The 22,492-nt window shown below is 46.0% G+C and overlaps 1 protein-coding gene across 2 annotated transcripts in view; it reads right to left on the bottom strand.

Moving 5' to 3' along the window:
• Positions 1-21,636, bottom strand: part of TWF2 (twinfilin actin binding protein 2) — a 74,110-nt gene extending 52,474 nt beyond the window's left edge. For both annotated transcript variants that reach the window (XM_039547172.1, XM_039547173.1), the window contains exon 1: positions 21,520-21,636. In XM_039547172.1, the coding sequence (XP_039403106.1) occupies positions 21,520-21,544 (25 nt within the window). In that variant the 5' untranslated portion in view covers positions 21,545-21,636. The remainder of the gene's footprint in view (positions 1-21,519) is intronic.
• Positions 21,637-22,492: the final 856 nt, after the last annotated feature.

The raw sequence follows: 22,492 nt of genomic DNA, 5'->3' as shown, positions 1-22,492 counted from the left end.
ACAGGTAAGTAGCATTACAAAGGAAGCTGTCACAATCTCACTTGTTAGCAAAGAGCTGCACTGAAAGGCTGCTGGTCATGCTGAGTGCTGGCTCCAATTCCCTTCCAGCAGGGGCCATATCTCTTCCACTTGGTCCTGCTCACACAGGACCACCAGACACTTGGGTTTTACCGTAGAAACACTGCAACAAACTTTAATCCATTCCCACAGGGCTTCCAAAACCTCCCGGGCAAGGAACCGCTTTTGAAGTGCAGTGGGAACTGGTGCAAAGGATTCTGGGGCACATCTCAGAACCATTTACAAGGGAACACATGGAAAGAGGTTGAGAACTCATTTGGAAATGAAACATTCACAGAAAAGCTTAGTACAGGATCTTCCTTGCAGCTGCCCATCAAACATGCCAGGGCTTCTCTTCTCTCTAATCCACAGGCAGAATGCTTGTTAAAGCAAATGCTAATTACATGCCCACGTGAACAGGCAATAACAGCCTAAAGCACTAAAATGCATTAAGATGTTACTGTTTATGTAAATTCATAACAGCGACAGTTTTCAGCTGCCACAGATTAATTAATAGAAATTTCTCAGAGGCCACTAACTTCTCTCTTCCTCCACTTCCCAGTTGGAGGGAATAGGAGAGAATTCTCCATCAGGCTGGGACTTTGTGAATTACAGCAGTTATAAGGCCCTTAGAAATGTACGGATTTGAAATAAACTCCAGAGACTTAATGATTGCAGGTTGGGGTGTGTGACTGGGTGGGGAGAGCTCCATAATTAAGATCCGTTGAGATGAAATAGAAATGCAGGCAGTGTGACTGGGGGCAGGGGACCCCTAAAATTAAGGTATTTTAGGGGAGACAGGAACACTATAAGCCAAATGGTACTGCAGCCAGAAAATTGCCCAAAGAAACTGGAAACGCGCTCTGCATAGCTGCAAGATGCTCCTTCCGTTTCAAGAAGACTGCTCACACTTTCAACCTACCCCAGCACCAGCTCTGCTGTCAGAGACAAGCTAGTTTTAACATATTCGCCACATGAGCTTCCTCTGATATTTTTATCACCTTTCCCATACCTGAGCAGGCTGTTTCCTTCCTGCCCTGTTTGTGGCAACCAACCACTCAACAAGATCCTCTAAGGGGATAAAAAAAGATATATACAGTTGTACTCACTGGAACCCATGAAAGTGAACAAAACACCCCAGTAAGTCTTTTCTGACCCAAATTTCTATCACACTGGTAAAGCAGAGAGACAGTGTCTAGCTTAGGTATTTATATAGCTCTAATCACTGAATCACCAGGAGAGCTCTAATGCAGAAAAACTGATTTTTCTTCATTCTTCACCCTAAATAAACCTTACAGTTGGTAAAAGGTGCTGACAGCCCTCAGAATTTATCCATTCTATTTAGCTGCAGATCAGGTACTTAAAGAGTCACTTAAAGTAGAGAGTATTATTTTTCTGGTAAAAACTGTGGGCGAGCTTTCCAAAAGCACAAGAGTGACTTTGGAGCACAAATCCCATTGCAAGTCAGCGGATTTGTGCTCCTAGATCACTGGGGCAATTTTCAAAATCTCATCATGGCTCTGAGGAAGGTCAAATAGCAAATAAACCAGAGGGGAAAAGGAAAATGTTAGTTAAGAGCATTTTCAGTCTGAGCGCAGAGCGCCTGAACTTGACCACTTCTCTTAGCAGCCTGTAATAAAACTTGACAAGTGTTGGAGGTTGTCCCTCTCATCTCACTCCCTAATAAGTAGGGCCCTACCGAATTCACGGTCAGAGGATTTTAAAAATTGTAAATTTTGTGATTTCAGTATTTAAATCTGAAATTTCACAGTGTTGTAATTGTAGGGGTCCTGACCCAAAAAGGAGTCGTGGGGAGGGGGGTCACAAGGTTATTGTAAGGAGGGGTTGCGGTACTGCTACCACCACTTTTGTGCTGCCACTGGCAGCAGTGCTGCCTTCAGAGCTGGGCAGCTGGAGAGCGGTGGCTGCTAGACAGGAGCCCAGTTCTGAAGGCAGAGCCATTGCCAGCAGCAGCGCAGAAGTAAGGGTGGCATGGTATGATATTTCCACCCTTACGTCTGCTCTGCTGTTGGCAGGGTGCTGCTTTCAGAGCTGGGTGCCTGGCCACCAGCCGCCGCTCTCCAGCCACCCAGCTCTGAAGGCAGCGCAGAAGTAAGGGTGACAATACCACAACCCCCCTAAAATAACTTTGTGACCTCCCTGCAACACCCTTTTGGGTCAGGACTCTCAATCTGAGAAACACTGGTCTTCCCTATGAAATCTGTATAGTATAGGGTAAAACCACACAAAAGACCAAATTTAATGGGGAGAGACCAAATTTCACAGTCCATGATGTGTTTCTTCATGGCTGCAAATTTGTTAAGGCCCTACTAAGAAAACATTCCTGAAAACCTGCTAGGGCATTACCATATTCACCTAAAGTTCTTGATGAACTTTGTGCAGAGCAGTGACTGCTCTAAATAATAGGATGTGTGAACTACAGTGCCTCGTATTAAATGAGAATATTGATATAATAGGCACCACAGAAACTTGGTGGAATGAGGATAATCAGTGGGACACAGTAATACCAGGGTACAAAACGTATCGTAAGGACAGAACAGGTTGTGCTGGTGGGAGAGTGGAACTATATGTAAAAAAAAGTGTAGAAACAAATGAAGTAATCTTAAATGAACCAAACTGTACCATAAAATCTCTATGGATAGTAATTCCATGCTGCTTAAATAATAAGAATATAGCAGTAGGGATATATTACTGAGCACCTGACCAGGATGGTGATAGTGACTGTGAGATGCTCAGGGAGATTAGGCTATTAAACTAAAAAAACCTCAATAATAATGGGGGATTTCAACTATCCCCATATTGACAGGGTACATATCACCTCAGGACAGGATGCAAAGATAAAGTTTCTTGACACCTTAGATGACTGCTTCTTGGAGCAGCTGGTCCTGGAACCCATAACAGGAGAGGCAATTCTTGATTTAGTCCTAAGTGGAGCACAGGATCAGGTCCAAGAGGTAAATATAGCTCGACCGCTTGGTAAGTGACCATAATATAATTAAATTTAAACATCCTCGTGGCGGGAAAAACACCACAGTGGCCAAACACTGTAGCATTTAATTTCAGAAAGGGGAACTACACAAAAATGAGGATGTTAGTGAAACAGAAATTAAAAGGTACAGCACAAAAAGTAAAAACCTTGCAAGCTGCATGGAAACTTTTTAAGGACACCATAATAGATGCTCAACTTAAATGTATATTCCAAATTAAAAAACATAGTAAGAGAACCAAAAGAGAGCCACCATGGCTAAACAACAAATTAAAAGAAGCAGTGAGAGGCAAAAAGGCATCCTTTAAAATGTGGAAGTTAAATCCTAGTGAGGAAAATAGAAAGGAGCATAAACCCCAGCAAATGAAGAATAAAAATATAATTAGGAAGGCCAAAAAAAGCATATGAGGAACAGTGAACCAAAGACTCAGAAAGTAATAGCAAAAAAGGTTTTAAGTATAGCAGCTTCCTGCATCTGATAAACAACCAGTGGGGACACTGGACGATCGAGATGCTAAAGGAGCACCTCAAGGACAATAAGGCCATTGCGGAGAAACTAAAATTATTTGCATCGGTCTTCACGGCTGAGGCTGTGAGGGAGATTCCCAAACTTGAGCCATTCTTTTTAGCTGACAAATGTGAGGAACTGTCCCAGATTGAGGTGTCATTAGAGGAGGTTCTGGAACAAACTGATAAACTAAACAGTAATAAGTCACCAGGACCAGACGGTATTCACCCAAGAGTTCTGAAGCAACTTAGTTATGAAATTTAAGAACTACTAACTGTAGTCTGTAACCTATCATTTAAATCAGCTTCTGTACCAAATGATTGGAGGATGGCTAATGTGATGCCAATTTTTAAAACAGGCTCCAGAGGTGACCCCAGCAATTAAAGGCCAGTAAGCCTGACTTCAGTACTGGGCAAACTGGTTGAAACTATAGTAAAGAACAAAATTGTCAGACACATAGATTAACATAATTTGTCAGGGAATAGTCAACATGGTTTTTGTAAAGGGAAATCATGCATCACCAATCTACTAGAAATCTTTGAGGTGGGTCAACAAGCATGTGGACATAGTGTATTTAGATTTTCATAAAGCCTTTCACAAGGTCCCTCAAAGGCTCTTGAGCAAAGTAAGAAGTCATGGGATAAGAGGAAAGGTCCTACCATGGATAAGTAACTGGTTAAAAGATAGGAAACTCAGGCTAGGAATAAATGGTCAGTTTCAGAATGGAGACAGGTAAATAGTGGTGTCCCTCAGGAGTCTGTACTGGGCCCAATCCTATTTAACATATTTATAAATGATCTGGAAAAAGGAGTAAGTAGTGAGGTGGCAAAATTTGCAGATAATACAAAACTATTCAAGATAGTTAAGTACCAGGCAGACTGCAAAGAGCTACAAAAGGATCTCTCAGAACTGGGTGACTGGGCAACAAAATGGCAGATGAAATTCAATGTTGATAAATGCAAAGAAATGCACATTAGAAAACATAATCCCAACTATATATATATAAAATGATGGGGTCTAATTTAGCAGTTACTACTCAAGAAAGATCTTGGAGTCATTGTGGATAGTTCTCTGACAGTATCCACTCAATGTGCAGTGGCAGTCAAAAAAAACTAACAATGTTGGGAATCATTAAGAAAGGGATAGATAATAAGACAGAAAATATCATATTGCCTCTATATAAATCCATGGTAGGCCCACATCTTGAATACTGCATGCAGATGTGGTCACCCAATGTCAAAGAAGATAGACTGAAATTGGAAAAAGGTTCAGAAAAGGGCAACAAAAATGAGTAGGGGTATAGAACAGCTGCCGTGTGAGGAGAAATTAATAAGACTGGGACTTTTCAGTTTGGAAAAAGAGGTGACTAAGTGCAGACATGACAGACAAAATAGATTCACAAAATCATGACTGGTGCGGAAAAAGTAAATAAGGATGTGTTATTTATTCCTTCTCATAACACAAGAGGTAGGGGGCCACCAAATGAAATTAACAGGAAGCAGATTTAAACAAAACGAACAAAAGGAAGTATTTTTTCCACACACACAGTCAACCTGTGGAACTCCTTGCCAGAGGATGTTGTGAAGGCCAAGACTATATAACAGGGTTCAAAAAAAGAACTAGATAAATTCATGGAGGATAGGTCCATCAATGGCTATTAGGCAGGATGGGCAGGGATGGTGTCCCTAGCCTCTCTTTGCCAGAAGCTGGGAATGGGCAACAGGGGATGGATCATTTGATGATTACCTGTTCTGTTCATTCCTCTTAGGGTGACCAGACAGCAAATGTGAAAAATCGGGATGGGGGTGGGGGGGTAATAGGAGCCTATATAAGAAAAAGACACAAAAATCGAGACTGAATTAATAAGGACCAATCAGTGAACAAACAGGGCAGCCATTTCCAGACAGTAATACTAAACTGAGACGCTTGAGATGAACCAGGAGCCATGGGCCTGAATGCTTCTAATGAAGGGCTGCTACAAGAACAGGGGCCAGACAGAAGAGCCTAAGGGACAGAGGGCTACAAGTAAAATGCAGAACACAGATTCCCAGGAGATACCTCTGGCAAATAGATTTGCCGTCATTAGAAGCTGGGTAAAAAGGCTGTTTTTCAAAAACCTTCTAGACAACCCACTGTTCCAGTCTGAGCACTAACACACTGAATGTAGTCAGAAGAACAGATATAACTTAGATAATATTTTCACCTCAAGGTCCCAGAGACAGACAAGGTTTTCATCTCGAGGCCAAAAGACCAAAAACATCAAAACACTTGATCACGGCCTTGGATAGGCCAAGAGACTACTCACACTTGATACTACATGATTGCACTAACCAGAAAATGACATAAGCGCACATTGAGCCCTGCTGAAAGGGTTGCTCAGCCTACAGGGGTATGTCTACACTGGGAAGTGTGATTCCGAAAAGGGGTAGACAGACTTGCACTAGCTCAGCTCTGCTCCACCTAATGTGCTAAAAATAGCAGTGTGGACGTTGTCGTATAGACAATGGCTCGGGTTAGCCTGCCTGACACCCTGGGTCTAAACTCAAGTGTATGCCACAATGTACACACTGCTACTGAGCTAGCGCAAGTCAGTCTATCCAGGCTGGGAATCACACCTCCCAGCTACAGTGCAGACATATCCTTGGAGCGGGCAGAAGGTCTCACTGCCTCAGGATGCAGGCGCCAAGGCATAAACAACCTGGAGACCTTAGAACTAGATCCACTGTGATTAGTGGCTAGAGTGTCCCACCAAAAGAACACAATAAGGGCTCAGTAAAAGTGAAAGCCCCAGACCTCCGGCTACCTGAGGGACAGAGGTGCTGTGCATGTTCCATGGGTGAGATGCTTATTAGACCAAGTGCAGACAGAAGGCAAGCTTGTTCCACGCAGAGCGGAGAGAGACACAACTCCCTCATTTTGCACTGATCTCTACATTCCAGGGAGGATTAGAGGCCATGACCAGCTCCATTTGTATTTAGTTTGCCACCCAGACCCATTGGATGGTTAAAAATAAAGAGAACAAATAATTGCTCAGTAAGTGGAAAGCTGCACCTACAACACAGAATCCTTTTCCCAGAAGCTGATACACCTTCCCTCTATCATTTAATACCAAAGGAGCCCTTTCATAGACGGGTTCTCTCTTATATAGACTACCAAGGCTTTGTTCATCAGTCCACTTAGATGCCATTTACTCCGTTCATTAGATATCTGTGCTTGGAAACACCTTCCTCCCTCACAATTCACCTAACCTATTTGATGGTAAAGATATAATCTCTCATTTATGACACCCTCATTTCCATGACAACAGACCAGTCTCCCAGTGTAACCGGTACCAGAGTGATGAGGACTACTTAGAAAAGCCTGTATTACCATAGTAAGAACACAGGTTGAAGCATAGGCCATGCCCAATGTTCACTCCACCAAGTGGGGACACTCACCGATACAAAGATGCCCCAAGCCATTATGTGCCCCTTCAGAGGAGGACACAGGTCCAGGTGTCCCCAGACCCACACCCAAGGCTCATGGCACACAGGTAGATTGGTGCCCAGAGCTCAGCACTCCAAGAACAGCAAACATGTTAATAAATGCCCCAAACTTCCCAGACACATGTACCAGTAAAGTACAAGCTCCCTGCTCTGCTCTGGTTACATTCCTTCTAGACTCACTCTTCTCACACATACGCCTACTGGGGAGAAAGGGAGCTCGGTTTTGTTTGCGCAAGCTTCACCATCAACCATCAACCCAGTGACAGCTCAATGCTTCTGGATCAATAATACATGCTCCCTGAAATGGATGCCTTTCTGAATGCGTCGAGTCACTCTGTCCTCTGACAGGTAACTTAAGCCTCCGGCCATCAATCTTTCATTTACTGGACATAATCCTCACATTAGAGTGACTCCAGGCAGCTGCTTTCATTTCACATTCACAATCTCTGAATTTGGGGCCAGAGATACACTGCTCCCGTGCTGCTGGAGAAACAGGGCCTGGAAGGACAAGAGGCAACACAATGCACTGAAGACAAATTAAATCTTGTACCACATCTTTTCCCAGGGTATGTTTACACTGCAATAAGGCATGACTGTCGCTGGGCCAGCTGACTCAGGCTCACGGGGCTTGGGCTGCAGGCCTATAAAACTGTGGTGTAGAAATTTGAGCTCAGGCTGGAGTGTGGGTCCTAGCACGGTGCCAATATGCTGTTTGGTGTCTCAAACTGGGAGCACTCCCATTGTACAGGGTCAAGAATGGAAGCAGCTGTTGGGTTGTCAGGGTGTTATCAGCAAAGTTACTGCAGTAGCCATAGGTCGACTTAAGATTGTAATGTAGACATGCCTTTGATAGCCATTCCCATATGGAGACCACATACAGCAAACAGTGAAAACATTCCAAAGCTACTGACTGCTCAGCTGTACACAGAACAGGAAACTGCATGTATCTGCACAAATTGATTTACCACCACAAGAGGTTTTAGGAACGTAAGGTTAGTCAGTCCCAACTTACCTGCCTGATTTTTGTTACTCTGAACCCAGTCCCCCCCACTTTCCACCATATCTCTTACTCCTCTCCTTTCCTTAAAGGAAATCCACCTATGCTCTTTGCTTTGGTCCCCTTCCTTGGTGAGATATAATTGCATTTTGTATTACCCCTTGAATAGGTCTTCACTGCAGAAAAAACTCGAGTAACTGGCAGCCAGGTCTCAACACCAGTTAGCCTAGCCTGGGTGTGAGCAGCCACACTGCCAAAGCTTATCCAAGTTACTGTGTCCTCATGGCTGCTGCACTCATCTGTGTGTGTCACTAGGACCTCTGGGGTTGCAGTATGCCAAGCCACTCTGATTTTTTTCCACCGTGAACTGTGAGAGAACTGTAGGGTGACCATACATCCCATTTTGGCCGGGACAGTCCCTTTAAGCCCGTTCCCAGCAATCCCAACTTTTTTTCCCCACAAAAGGAATCATTTGTCCCATTTGCTCTTACTGACTTGCTAAGTTGGCAAGAGCAAACAGGACAAATATTCACTTTTGTCAAAAAAGTGGGGTGTGGTTTAGAGGGGTAGAATGGAGATGCCAGTCCCCTGCAGGGGGATTGGGGGGGGGGCAGGAAGCAGTGTTCCAGCATGCGGGGCCCCCGCAGGGTTTCAGCAACCAGGCAACAGCATCCTGCGGGGGCCCCACAGGGTTCCAGGGACTGGGCAACAGCCTTGCAGGTGGGGATGGGGTGAGGCGGCGGCAGCGCAGGGTTCCAGCAAGGGGCAACAGCCTGCCAAGGGAGGCTGGGGGGGGGGGAGGAAGAGGGGGCATGGTTCCAGCCATCGGCAACAGCATTGAGGGGAGACCCCTCAGATGAGTGGCTCAGGGTGTCCTGTTTTCTCCTTGGAAATATGGTCACGCTAGAGAATTGTCTATCCTTCTAGGCACACGGGGAATTGTGCGAGGGCACTGGAGGACTAGCAGCACTGGAGTGATTTAGCCTGCATCCTCACTGCAAAGGGAGTGAAAGCAGAACCCAAGCTCTAGCCCACACCCCCACCTGGACCAGCTAGCCTGGGTTTAAAGCACCACTTATCTACGATGAGAGGGGTGAGTGTACGGGAACAGGGGTAGGGGCAACACCCGGGTAAGAGCTCATGCTAACTCTGCGGTGAAGTCATACCCTTTGTGTGAACAGTTCTGCCCAAGTTTAACATTCACTAGTGCTCGTCAACGTTTTTTGAAAGAAAAGTACTTTCCTCAAGAAGGGCCTTTTTTCCCCAAAACCAGGGTTTTTGCAAGTTTTCCATTTTCCAAAATTTTGCAAAGTAACTCGATAACAGAAATATTGCCCGTTCACTCTGCAAAATGCTATTTCATCTGAGTGCTTTCATATTGACAGTTCGGACTGAAAAAATCCCATTTGATGTTTAAGCTGACCAAAGTCAAAAATGTTTTCCTTTTAGAAAACTATTGATTTTGAAAATAAAATACAACAAAGAATACAGCAGCAAATTGAAAAAAATGTGACGAAGAAAAGAATTAAAACTTTTGAATTTTCCATGAAGTTTGGTCCTATTTTGTTTTCCTATAAGCTCAAATACATACAGCTCCTTTCCTGACTTACAAATCACACCCCTAATTCACAACAGGTGACTGGTTTAGGAACTATTTACCACTAAATGACTAGCTTTCCCTTGCATAAATTCTGATAGCCCTGTCACCTCAACTCACCTCTTCTCCAATCAGAATTAGTTCTACCTTTCCTCAGTTGCCTGACACAAGACACTAGTCTGGCCCACACAACCTTCATCAGGGCTCAGTCACACTCACTATAGCATCTGTATTGCGTTTGTTGGGGAATGGAAAGAGATTACAAGACAGACTCATGCTGTCTCAAACACAGGCCTAATGAGACAGCTTCGGAGAAGAGCAAAGAAGTCACCCCAGTATATACATTACTGCCTGAACTCCAACCCTGTAAAACAATCTCATCGGTTGCTAGCCATTCTCCCTCCCAAAACTCCTGATAGTCAAGCAGTGACTGGGAGCTCTGGATCAGATGTCAGGCACCCAGGACCCAAAGGACAGATTCAAGTTGTGATTGCATTTCACTTAAAGGTTCTCAGCACACTCTTTCCAGGGGATTTCCTCTCCTCTGGTGCCTGTACGTGCCTTCACAGGGTTTTAATTATTTACACATCTACAAAATTACAGCTCGATATCAAGTGAAACTCTTCTTTGGTTTAAAACTTCTCTCAATTTCTGAACCATTTGTGTATTATCTGTACACGCTAAATGGTGCGCACAGCCACCTCTAGGTGCCCAATGTACAAAGTAAGAGCTGCACCTGGTAGAGTCTTGGTATGGACAGAAAAAAAATGGACCTACCTGTCAAACAGGTCAATTACAGACTGCATTTCTGCATTTGCACAGAAAGAGACCCATTAGAATGCCTGAGATGGGAGCACATACAGCTATTAGGTTTGAGATGAATCCATGGTAGGATCTATTGCAAAGTTACCCACTGTGAAATTCTCTCATTTATGAGCTCCACAAATGTAAATGTTTCACACCCTGTGGCTAGGAGGCGGCAGCTGCGGCTTATTGAGGCAGGAGTTTCTACTTAAACCAAACACAAACAGGGGACTAGAGGGCTCAAGAGACAGGTAAAATTGGGCTACGGAGCCTTTTACAGCTTTGGTTCACCCCATTCTAAATCTAGCCTAAGTCACCAAAAGTTGTGGCTGTCAGATCCCGTGGGCTATGTCAGACATGGTCTCAGGCTAATTCCTTGTGGACAGATGTCTACATCACAACTGGTCCTCTTGCTAGTAGTCTCAGCAGAAAGGCCAAGAACTGGATGTAGCACTGAAGCTGACCTATCCTACTATGCGAGGTCAGAGCAAGCCACACTGGCAGGGTATGGGTGGCTGCTGCTGCTCGTTATCCCTACTCTGTGGGCAGGGAGGGACCTCTGGCTTCAGAGCCATCAACATGGGACCCTTCCCTAGCAACAAGTCAGCTTCACATTTGAAGATCGCAGCGGCCCTATTTGTATGTTCTGACCACAAGGAGCACCTGTCACAGCTCCTGCCACGTGAACTACATGAGAACATCCATCCATGTCGCCAGCCATTCTTGTATTTTTCTAACTCACACCAAGGAGGTCCATAAACAAAACTGTTCTTTGCAATACACTGGGCTTGCAAGCTATTATGAGATATCATCCTCCAGACTTCTCTGAAGAGATGGTCTCATTTCAACTTGCAGCGATTTAGAGCTTGGATTAAGAATAACTGAGAAGAGCAGACACTTCATTGCACTGAAGGAACTGTGCAAGCTTTCCACACAGATATGTCAATGCCCCTCAGAGACAACTTGCAACTCACCCTCAATGGCACACCATGTGAACTCCTTCCACACACACAGCTGTCAATACCTCAATCCCAAACTGTAGCTGGGTTCTACAATGTGTGTCTTAACTAAGGACAACCTAAATCTCAAGTCTGTTTTCAAAACAAGATATAGATGACCCAGATTTATTCTGTAGCCAAAACAAGTTGTGTTGTATATTTGCCGTATTTCTGATCCACAAAGAGAAGCTGTTATCCTGATTTATGCTTTGTGCCTTCAATGCACGGGACATGCATTTTTTTAGCTTCTTGCCTCAGTTCCCTTGTAACCAAGCCCACACTGCATTATGGGGAGCACTGACAAATAATTAGCCCCAGGCATGCTTCCTGAAAGGCAGGAGTTGTCAGTGAGGAATGTGGCAAAGTAACTGGACACATGAATGACTCCTTACTTCTGCCACTTGGTGATTTTACAAGAGGAAAGCAAGGGACTAATTTTCATTTGCTGCCTCAAGTCACACACACTGCTTGGAAATCGTAACAAGGATTTTAAAGTGCTGATCAGCAACTTGTATGGCAGGCAGTAAGCAACTGTTTCACTTTTTTAGACTGGCTTTCCTAGGATTTTTCCTAGTTTGCCTGAAGCAACCTATTATAATCCTGCATCCATACACAGATCTGTCACTGCATTGTCCACCCCCACCACAGGGAAAAGCAGACTCTGTATTCTATCACCTGATGAGAACACCCCCTTCCCCCAAACCCAGCAAATTCCTATGGCTGAGAATAGAGGAAGTATAAGATACTACTATACATGACCAAAAGAAGAGTGCTTTGACTAGACTGGAAAGCTGAAGTCAATCAACTTCTCCTTTTCACTATGAGCGGATAAGAGGAAGTGTTCTCCACTCCATCTTGACTATGACTGACTGCTCTACTGTCAGAGGGTGCTTCAGAGTACAGTTTATACCAGACAGGCTGGTCCTTCTTTTCAACCCTTCAGCATATCCATCATGACCTCTTGAAAGCAGAGGCCCAGCACTGAACATACATGGACGTGCCATGCCCCTAAGTAAGGGAAAGGATGTGCCAGTCATGTTACATTTATAGCAAGCAAGGGGAGGAGAGATTCCTGGGAGGCGCCTTTTTGCAACAGAGTATTTTGCGGAGTTTTCAAGGTCCATGGGTTGACGTCTCTGATCTGATCGTGAGCACTGAGAGCTTTGGTACAATGAGATGGGAAACAAAGTCTGTGATATTCTCAGCAGTGCACAAGCAGTTGGCATAGACTAAGTCCAGAAGGGACCGTGGTGATCATTTAATCTGCCCTCCTGCACATTGCAGGCCACAGAACTTCATGCACCCACTCCTGTAATAGGACAAAAAGCCTCTGGCCGAGTTACTGAAGTGCTCAAATCTTGAAGATTTCAAGTTACAGAGAATCCACCATTTACTCTAATTCAAACCAGGAAGTGACTCATGCCCAACAGTGCAGAGGAAGGCAAAAGAACCCGTGGTCTCTGCCAATCAGATGTAGACAAAAATTCCTTCCTGACCCCAAATACCTGTAGAAACTCAGAGCCCTCCCCATCTGGTGTCCCATCTCCAGCCATTAGAGATGTTTACTAATAGTATTCGCAGATGGGCCACATGCCACGGTTGGCAATCTCATCATACCATCCCCTCCATAAACTTATCAACCTGAGTCTTGAAACAAGTTAGATTTTTTTGCCCACACTGCTCCCCTGGGAAGGCTGTTCCAGAGCTTCACTCCTTTGATGGTTACAAAACTTTGTCTAATTTCAAGCCTAAACTTATTGCAACTTGCCAACTGGCCAACACTGGCCCTTAATTTAAATAATTCCTCTTCCTCCCGGGTGTTTACCCCTCTGATGTATTTATAGAGAGCAACCAGATGACGGTTGGTGTAAAATACAGTATGGTCCTTGTCCCTTTATTCCCTCTTGGTTTCTTCCATTCTTTTCCTTCACTTTGTTTCCCTAACCCATTCTTTGGTGGGTTTGTTGTTTTTAGTTTTCCTTTTTCCTCCCTCCCAACAAAGAAACCAGGGTTGGAGCTCAGAGCTTTACAATATTCTCTTGCAGCCATGTATATAAATAGAGCCAGGTGTCAATGCTGGACTTAGTTCACATCCAGTCTTTCAGCTTACTACTCCTGGGGCCCTATTCTCCCCCACTAGGATAGGAGTAAGTCCCACTGACATCCATGGGAATCACCTGAATCTATGGGTGGAGAACATGGCCACCGGAATTTCTTATGCATTAAAGAGCTCTATAGTCATTTCTAACTGCCAGGCGGTGGATGTCAGTGGACCTGAAGAGCCATTTGAACTTGCAAGTCCTCTCAGCATCTATCAGGGCTGGTGTCAGAGCCTGGCCATGAGTGGCCCGCGTGCACTGGTCAGTTACCAAGTTGCAATCAGGAGAAGAGTTGCAGAGCCAGAGTCAGGAGTTCACAGCAAGGAAAGGTCTGGGGCAGAAGCAAGCAGGTAGTCTGCATCATTGCTCAGACAGCTCCCTGAGATGGCTTCCTGGTTTGTATACTGCCATGGGCCAATGAGTGGGCTGCAGGGGCTCACTACAGAGGCTCCACTGGGTGGTACTTCGTGCAGTATCTAGACTCACAGGGTCCCCCAGCAGAAACCCAGTTTGAGCTTCTGTGTTGCCACCAGAACTGCTGGCAACCCGGAACACCCATAGTCCCACGCTTAAATCCTGCAGACTCGTACAGCGTCTATGAAAGCTACTGTTTAGATGGACAGCAGTGAGGTGGTGGAGAGGGGGACTGACACAGGAACAGGAACCAGCAGCCACGGGGGAGGCCATCTAATTCTCTCTGCTTGCTTTCTTTTCACGTCCATTGGTCTTTCACCGCAAAACTGATAACTGCTGCAACTCTGGCATGTTTCTAGGGAAGTGTGTTCATTGTGGGATTAAATCTGCATTTTCAGTCTCCCTTAAAGAGTAAAAATTGGGGGAGGGAAAATATGCTGTGTTCAGGTCAGAGTATGTTAGAGCCTCTTTCAAAACCCAGTGACGTTGATGGAAAGCCTCCCAGGACATCAGTGGGCTTTGGATCAGGTCCTATATGAAAGCCATCATCTCTTTTAGTAAGATACATAAGATCCACAGCTTTTAAAGCATAAAAGAACATCTAGTCTGAGCTTCCTGCATAGCAGACCATAGAATTTCTCCTAGTAATTTCTGCATCAAGCCCATAACTTGACAAAGACATCTCATCTGGATTTAAGAATTGCCATGATGGAGAATCTACCACATCCCTTGATAAGCTATTCCAGTGGTTACATATCTCACTCTTTAAAGTTTGCATGTGATTTCTAACTTGATCAGAAGCTGGATACTCCAAGTAAGTCATTTTAATGACCGGCAGGTTCCCATTAACAAGGGACAATTAAAGTGAGACAAACCTTATATAGCCACAGCTTCATAAAACCAGGAAGGTAGCCCCAGATTCAAAATGAGGTCAAACTTCTTGAAAAGTCAGCAATGGAAAACTCAAAGGACTCTCTTTCTTCCAGGACACCCAGCTAGGCTGCTTTTACTTCAAACTGACCACCCCGTCAGCCTGTATTTAATTGTCACTTCCTCCTCAAGCCCTCATGTGGAATTTCTATAAGACAAGTCACAAATGAAGTCCAATGGATTATCTGAATCCTGTAATAAGAGATCTTTTCTTATTTACTCTGTGCCATCTGGCAGCCCAACCCTGTCCTCTAATGTCGTAGGCATTGACTGTGGAGTAAACAAAGTAGCATCTATTGTTTCAGCAAGTCAGGTACTGCAAGAGCAAGCACTAGAGAAAAGTCACCGTGAAACCCAATGGGATCAGAGAAGGAAAGTTATCCTCAGCTACAAAGAAAAAAAAATCTACATAATAATTTGCAGGTCCCACCTAAGTTATTCTTGGGAATAATTTGTTTTGCTGTGTTCAGCTTCCACAGCAGAGCGGGAGGGGGAGGCGTGCAAGTCAGAGCAGTCTGGGGGCTGCTCTAACTTATGCCTGCACATACAGTTCCCTAGGTACTACATGCCATCTGGAGATAAATAGAGTCCAGTCACTCCCTCTCCCTGATCATGCCCATCCCATGCACTGGGGGTTATGGGGAAGGAGGCATAGTAGCCAGCTCTATGCCTGCTGGCAACTCCTCCCCCAGCAAGGGACTTAGGGGAGCATATTTGGGCCAAGATTCCACCCCATTATTTCTGCAGCCTTCCTTATATGCAGACATGTCTCTCTGCTCTCCTTCCTTGCGGACACAAATTTAGAACCGTCTCACACAAGACTGCTGAGCTGGCACCTTGTATCAGTGCCGATTTTTAGATATTACACATGCTGAATCAGGGAACGGAGGCCCTGAAAAGTTTTACCTACCTTGAAGAAATTATTCTCATGTCACTTCATGCTTTCTGCTCTGCTAGTATTTGGCCCTGGCTCAGGGCCTTGCCCCAACTGCTGCGTTCTGCCAGATTGAAAAGTCATGCCTATAAATCTGGGACTAGGCAACAGGGCAGGTAAAGATGGTGCCTGAATCCCTGAATGCTGGAGTCCCCACAAAAGAGAGCTGAAGACAAGTGCTGAGATAAGCACTGGGAAAATGATTTTCCACTAAGCCAGCCTGGCACTTAGTAAAGATTCCCCATATCTGTTCATTTTCCATACAGCATGTAATGAGGAAAACCATGAGTGGTCACAATGGAAAATAAGGTCAGGATTTCTGTGGCATCACCAGTCACTCCGTTCTGGACAGTGTGGGCATCCTGAATTAGTCTAATCTGGTACCACCTGGCCATTGCTAGCTGGCTGTTTGTAGCCCGTCCTGAGCTGGCTGACACCTATCCTATAGCAGTACTTTGAAGAGCTGCCCCTTACCGCAAAGACCAAACCGAAAACATTCCAAGAACAGGGACATTCCTCCTTCTTTGCAATTACCAGCCTCAGACATTCACAAGAGAGGGCAACACTGGCATCAGATTCAAGCCATCACCATTTCTGATATGACATTATCCATTCTTTACAGGAGGAAAAAGACGACAATAATAGTACCATGATGGGAAGTCTCTCCACAGCAGTAGAGGACAAAAAGATATGAAACTCACACAGCAGATTTCCTTAAAGAACTGCCACAGCCTGAGCTCGGTGTCTCAGGCATTTGATAAGCAGATTTGTATTTAAAAAGGAACTGTCTGTCTCCTGGAAGCTTTAACATGAAGCACTGAATGTGCGTGGATCCATTTGTCATTTACTGCCTCCCGAAGGACAGATGACGACTCAGGTCAAATGGCACTGGGTGCTTTAGCCTGCAATGGACAGAGAGCGCTAAGCCTTTCCCACTCTGCCACCTTCTACACTGGGGTAAAGAACGCTGTTGGAAGTTCAGTAGCACAGTTTGCATCCACATAATTCAGTTTTGAAACCACACTACAAGCTTGTCCCACAATAACATCTGAGACTTGTTAAGAGAGAGAGTTTCAAACATGATTCTGATTTGGTTCCTGGCAGGACAATCTGGAGGCACTAACCCTGATTTCACTCTCACAGCTAAATCCTACCAGGGGAAACTCTAAACCAGGTTAGTTTTCCCCAGGCCACACAGTGCTAGAGGCAGGCAGCTGCGCCACTATATGCTACGGACTAGACAAAATCAAACTTGGTGGGATACAAAGGGGTTCTACCCACTGATCTCTTCTGTCACTGTGGTGCTAATCTGCAATTACTTAAAAAGAAATTCAAACCTCCTTCCTGTTAACTTGCAGGTTGAAGAGGGAAAGGGTGTGTAACTGGGTTGTAAGGAAGACAGGAAGTGATGATGTGCATTGCCCTGGAGAGAGACCAAAACAGCATCAGGTTCATGGCTGACTGTAAGGGAGGCACTATGAGTCACTTCTCAGGAACGCCACTGGCTGACCACACCAACGCCTGAGAGATTTCAGAGGGTGGGGGGGAAATAAAATGGACTAACTTTGGAATTAACTCTATTCTGCCCAATGAAGAATGCACCTGGTCTGAGAGTTGAAAGAATAAGAGAAGGGGGGAGGTGCTAGGCTTAATCTACTCTCGTATTTTTCTTTATTTCTGTGACCTACTGGGCTACATTACAATGCTGTGCATATGGAATAATGGCTGCAACTCATTACAGTCTGATGGCTGCTTACTAGCTTTTAAGAAGAGAGTTGATGGGTTTCACTTCAGTTTCTGGTAGCAGGGATCCAGCATCTAAATTCACACCAGGGTCGGCAGCCTTAGCTGAGATGTATAGGACTGGATTGGCCATGGACTCCCCTCTTATTTCAGATGAAGGAAGCAGCACTCTGGCAGAGCACCGTGGATAGCCCATGACAAAGAGGAGTGTCCTAGCCACTGGATAAGAACATTGATGGTTATGCCAGAATGCTGAGATCCAATATAATGAATCACAGATCATTGCATCAGGACAGCCTAGAGTAACAAATATGCAATACCCTCAATAACTATTTCTCAATACAGCTCTTTCTGGAGCATACAAAGGGAGAGATATTTTTGGCTTTGTCCTTGAGTAACAGAAGTTTATACAGGAAGAAAGTGGTTGAGCCACTAAGTAACAGCGACCATAAATTCAACACACTTGCAAAAAGATCACGCCAATGTGTTTAATATAAGGAAACATTCAATATTACTGAGATCTATTATATTGCCCAGTCTATCCAGGGTAGTGGAAGAGGCATCACCGCTTGATTCATTAAAATCAGACTGGACAAAACACTGAAGTATATATTTTAGAGAACAACCGTGCCTTGTCCAAGGGGATGAGCAAGATGACCTCAGAAGTTGCATCTCTAACATCTATGCTCTCATATTGACGGTGTTGCTTAAATTATGCAACATTTTAAGTCTTGATTAATACTGCAAGTTAGTTGCAAGGTAGAAAAACAATATAAAGTAATGAAAAGCTCCACACAGCTAGGACTCTTAAATCTGAATACAATTACCATCACCTCCCATAGCTCATTTAGCCACTCCCCCTCAATTGTCTGGCTATTCTTTCTGAAGCTGCCTTCTTCATTCAAGAAGTCAGCTGCCTCCAAAGAAGTTCTAGAGGACATTAAAAAGATGATTCTTACTAATTTCCAATAAACAGCTGCACCCTCAGGCTAGTCAGGGCTCCAAGGAAATTCTAGGGGACATGGGGGTGATACTTCGAATGCTTCCCTTGAAGTAAATATGGCTCCAGGGCTCCACAGCCATGTTAGGGGGCACTGTGGTAGTGGAGGGGAGACATAAAACCAATACCTTGACCACACATGCCAATTAAAGATCCATGGCACTTTGTGCTAGAGTAGGGCTGGTAGCTCCAATGTGATGACCAAATTCTAATTTAAGGAACTATATTCTGACTATTGAAATTCCCCCAACTGAACCCTCAGGGGAAGGCATTCCTTCCTCTTGCTAAAACAAACAAAAAGCTGTGTAGGTTTGCTGTTGCAGATTGGTGGTCACGTTCCCCCCCACAAGAGGCACCTGCAAATCTGTAAAAGGTAAACACACAATTGGCACTTATACAGTAGTGTAAAGAACTTTGGAACAAAGTTTCTAGAATAACTGGTTGGGGCCTTTGTTCTATCAACTGGGATGGGACTTATCAAAGGACCAGGAGTACACCTGAAGTCCAGGAGGTTAACTCTGGCTGGTCACATGGAATGTTTGGTTGGCCATAAGACAGATAGCCTCAGCAACTAGGGACACAGTGACACAGCCACAAACATATCTTTTGATTGCATTCTCAGTTGTTAATGCCCATTCAGGACTCGGATCTGCTTTGGAGGGACGTGATTTGCCCAAACTTGTACAGCTGAATAGCTGATCTAAGGGCTTCCTGTAGATTACAAAACCACCGTACCAGTGCACTGCTCTATGCCATCGAGAGCTGTCCATACTAGAATATTTGTATTAGTAGCATAGACAACCAATATAGTGATTGTTTCCAACAGTAATAACAATGGTCTAATTTAGCCAAGTTTTTAAACACTCAAGGACGCAACACCATGGACGTAAGAATGGCCATACTAGGTCAGAACAAAGGTCCATCTAGCCCACTATCCTGTCTTCCGACAGTGGCCAATGCCAGGTGCCCCAGAAGGAATGAACAGAACAGGTAATCATCAAGTGATCCACCCATTCCCAACTTCTGGCAAACAGAAGCTAGAGACACCATCACTGCCCATCCTGGCTAATAGCCATTGATGGACCTATCCTTCATTAATTTATCTAGTTCTTTTTTTGAATCTTGTTATAGTCTTGGCCTTCACAACATCCTCTGGCAAAGAGTTCCATAGGTTGACTGTGGAACAGATGGATAGCTGGGCCAAACCAGAGCAGTGCGGGGCCATGTGAGTACCAGGCAGGCAATGTGAGTGAGCAGAGCTAGGCATCCAGGATTGGGAGGAGCTCTCCTAGTCTGGGAGGGCTGCAGAGTTCTGAGCATGAAGGACCCCAATGAATCCCAGACACAAGATGAGAGTGTTGGAGCCTGTGGCTGTTGAGCTGAGGAACAGGGGGAAGCAGTGAGTCGGATGTACGTCACAGCTGCTGGGATGTGAGTAAGAGCAGTCAGAAGGTTGTTGGGGTATATGTGGACAATAAGGGACATTCGGGGGTCTGTGAGAGAGTTGGACAAAAGGGCATTCTGGGGTCCCTATGGGGTGGTGTCACTTTAAGGAAGATGCCCCTCCTCAATTTCCACAGCACAGAGGACCCCAAAATTCTTTAATCTGGGCCTGATTAGATATTAGTGTATCTTTAAGTGACCCTGCTGGGACAGTGTCTCATGAAGTTTTGAGAGATGTAACGCATTTTATCATCAAGTCTGGCTTTGTGTGCCTGTCTGCTCCCTGGAAGTTCTTTGTAAAATGTTACAAATAAGAGAACAATAAAAGGTGTGGGAGATTAATATTTCAACTCCTCCCCTGCCCTCCATCCCAACATTAGCAAGGCACTGCTGCCTTTAGTTCTGGATCAAACCCTGCACTCTCTTCAAACTTTCACAGCCATGACACATCTAGAGTTGAAATGAGACCCAAGTAAATCTAAATACATGGATACTATTTAAGCTTCAACTAGACTTTTATGGGACCACGGTAAAAAAAAAAAAAGACACACACACACAAATCAAGCAGCCGCCTGCTTTGCAGAAAGGGAAATGGTTCCCAGGATTATGATTCACACTGCAGAGCTAAATGTGTTGTTATGAGATAATGGAGCAGCAAAGGAAAAGCAAGAACATTTCAGATGGACAAAAGTTACTGATAAACAGCTTACTAAGCACAAAGACAGGACACTAAGATATCTATAGGATGCATTTGCACCCATTTTCTATAGAACAAAATACTGGCAGGGAATATTTATAGAAACCATAGGAGAGAAGATCCTGCAGCCATACCAAGCTCAGTGCTGTAGAAGGGAAGATGCTGAAGGCTTAGTGAGAGGCAGGATGTTTAAGCCATCAAGGACAGATGCCCTGGCAAGTCTATAGGCTTTATAGCCTACTACATACACACGTCCAAGAATATAAAAGCAAGATGCCAGTGCAAACAGTGCAGCACATACAGGGTCTGTACTTGGGCTTGTAAGTGCTTTGAGGCAAGGACTCTCTTTGGTCTGTATCTGTACAGCGCCTGGCACAAGGGGGTCCTGGTCTACATATAGGGCTCCCAGGCACTACCGCAATACAACTACTAAACAGCAGAAACGTGACTGCCTGTAGGAGGACCGAGTGGGATACACAACCTCCCCAGGGACATCTGTTGCTGTGGGTCTACGGGCTGTATAGGGCCAAGATCTGGAGAAGGGGCGCTGCTGTGGGTTGGGCAGTACAGGGCACATGGGGAGCCAGTTGCGTCGAGGAGACATGCAACCCCCCTAGGGCAGAGATCCTGCTCCAGGCTCCACAGGGTCCCGCTATAAGGGCATCAGTAAGGGAGAGAGTGGGCTGGGGGGCGCAGCCCGGACCCCCAGGAGCCGCGGCAGCCCAGGCAGGGCCAGGGGAGATCCGGGCGGGGCGGGGCGGGGCGGTCCGCGCGGGGGCAGAAGGTTGCGGCCCCGCCGCCCTTACCGTGGATGCCGGTCTGGTGAGCCATGGCTGCGCTCGGCTCCGCTCCCGCCCTGGCCGCTGCGTCCCGGGCAGGAAACGGCTCTGGCAGAAACACCGCCCGCTTCCGGGTTCCGCCGCCTCCGCGGGGCGGGGCCTGGCTGGGCGGGGCCGCAAGGGGCCCAGACCCTGCTCAGCCCAGAGAGCCGGGGAGTCCTCGGGGTTGCGCGGGCTGGGCCGCTGGCAGGGCCGCTATGGTCTCGCTTAGCCAGCTGGGCGTGGGCCCTAGGGGGCCCCGGTACACAGAGAACGGCCTCGTGCCAGCTGGGGATGGGCTGTGCTGGACGCTGTGCACACACCTCGTCCCAGCTCCTACCCTGCCCCGTGCTGGACGCTGCACATGCACCTTGTCCCAGCTAGCCCCCTGCATGCTGTGCTAGGTGCTGTACACACACCTGTCCCAGCTAGCCCCCTGCATGCTGTGCTAGGTGCTGTACACACACCTGTCCCAGCTAGCCCCCTGCACCCTGTGCTAGGCACTGTACACACACCTTGTCCTAGCTAGCCCCCTGCATGCTGTGCTAGGTGCTGTACACACACCTGTCCCAGACAGCCCCTGCCCTGTGTGCTAGGGTGCTGTACACTTGTGGCCACCTCCACCACCCCCCACCTGTGCTGCTGTGGCATGCTTGTCCCAGCCCCTCCCCCTCCCACCCTCTGTGCTGCACCACATCATGCACCCCCCCCCCCCCCCCCCTATCTGGGGCTACATGCACACACAGTCACAGCCCCTGCCCCACACTGTGCTGGGCACTGTACACACATCACATCACATCCCACACACACACTCACCCTAGAGACACACACTCACCTGGCTGGACGTGTGCCCACGAGAGCCAGGAATAGATCCAGAGAGCCAGGAAGATCCCCGTGTTACTCCACCACACTGTGGTGCACACACTAGCAGACCTGCCTGCTCGCCCCCGCCCCGCTTGGC

Source organism: Mauremys reevesii, linkage group 7, assembly GCF_016161935.1.
Source record: "Mauremys reevesii isolate NIE-2019 linkage group 7, ASM1616193v1, whole genome shotgun sequence".
In the NCBI taxonomy this organism is placed as follows: domain Eukaryota; kingdom Metazoa; phylum Chordata; order Testudines; family Geoemydidae; genus Mauremys; species Mauremys reevesii.
Note: the sequence above shows the minus strand (reverse complement) of the source record. Positions and strands in the feature narration are given on the sequence as shown.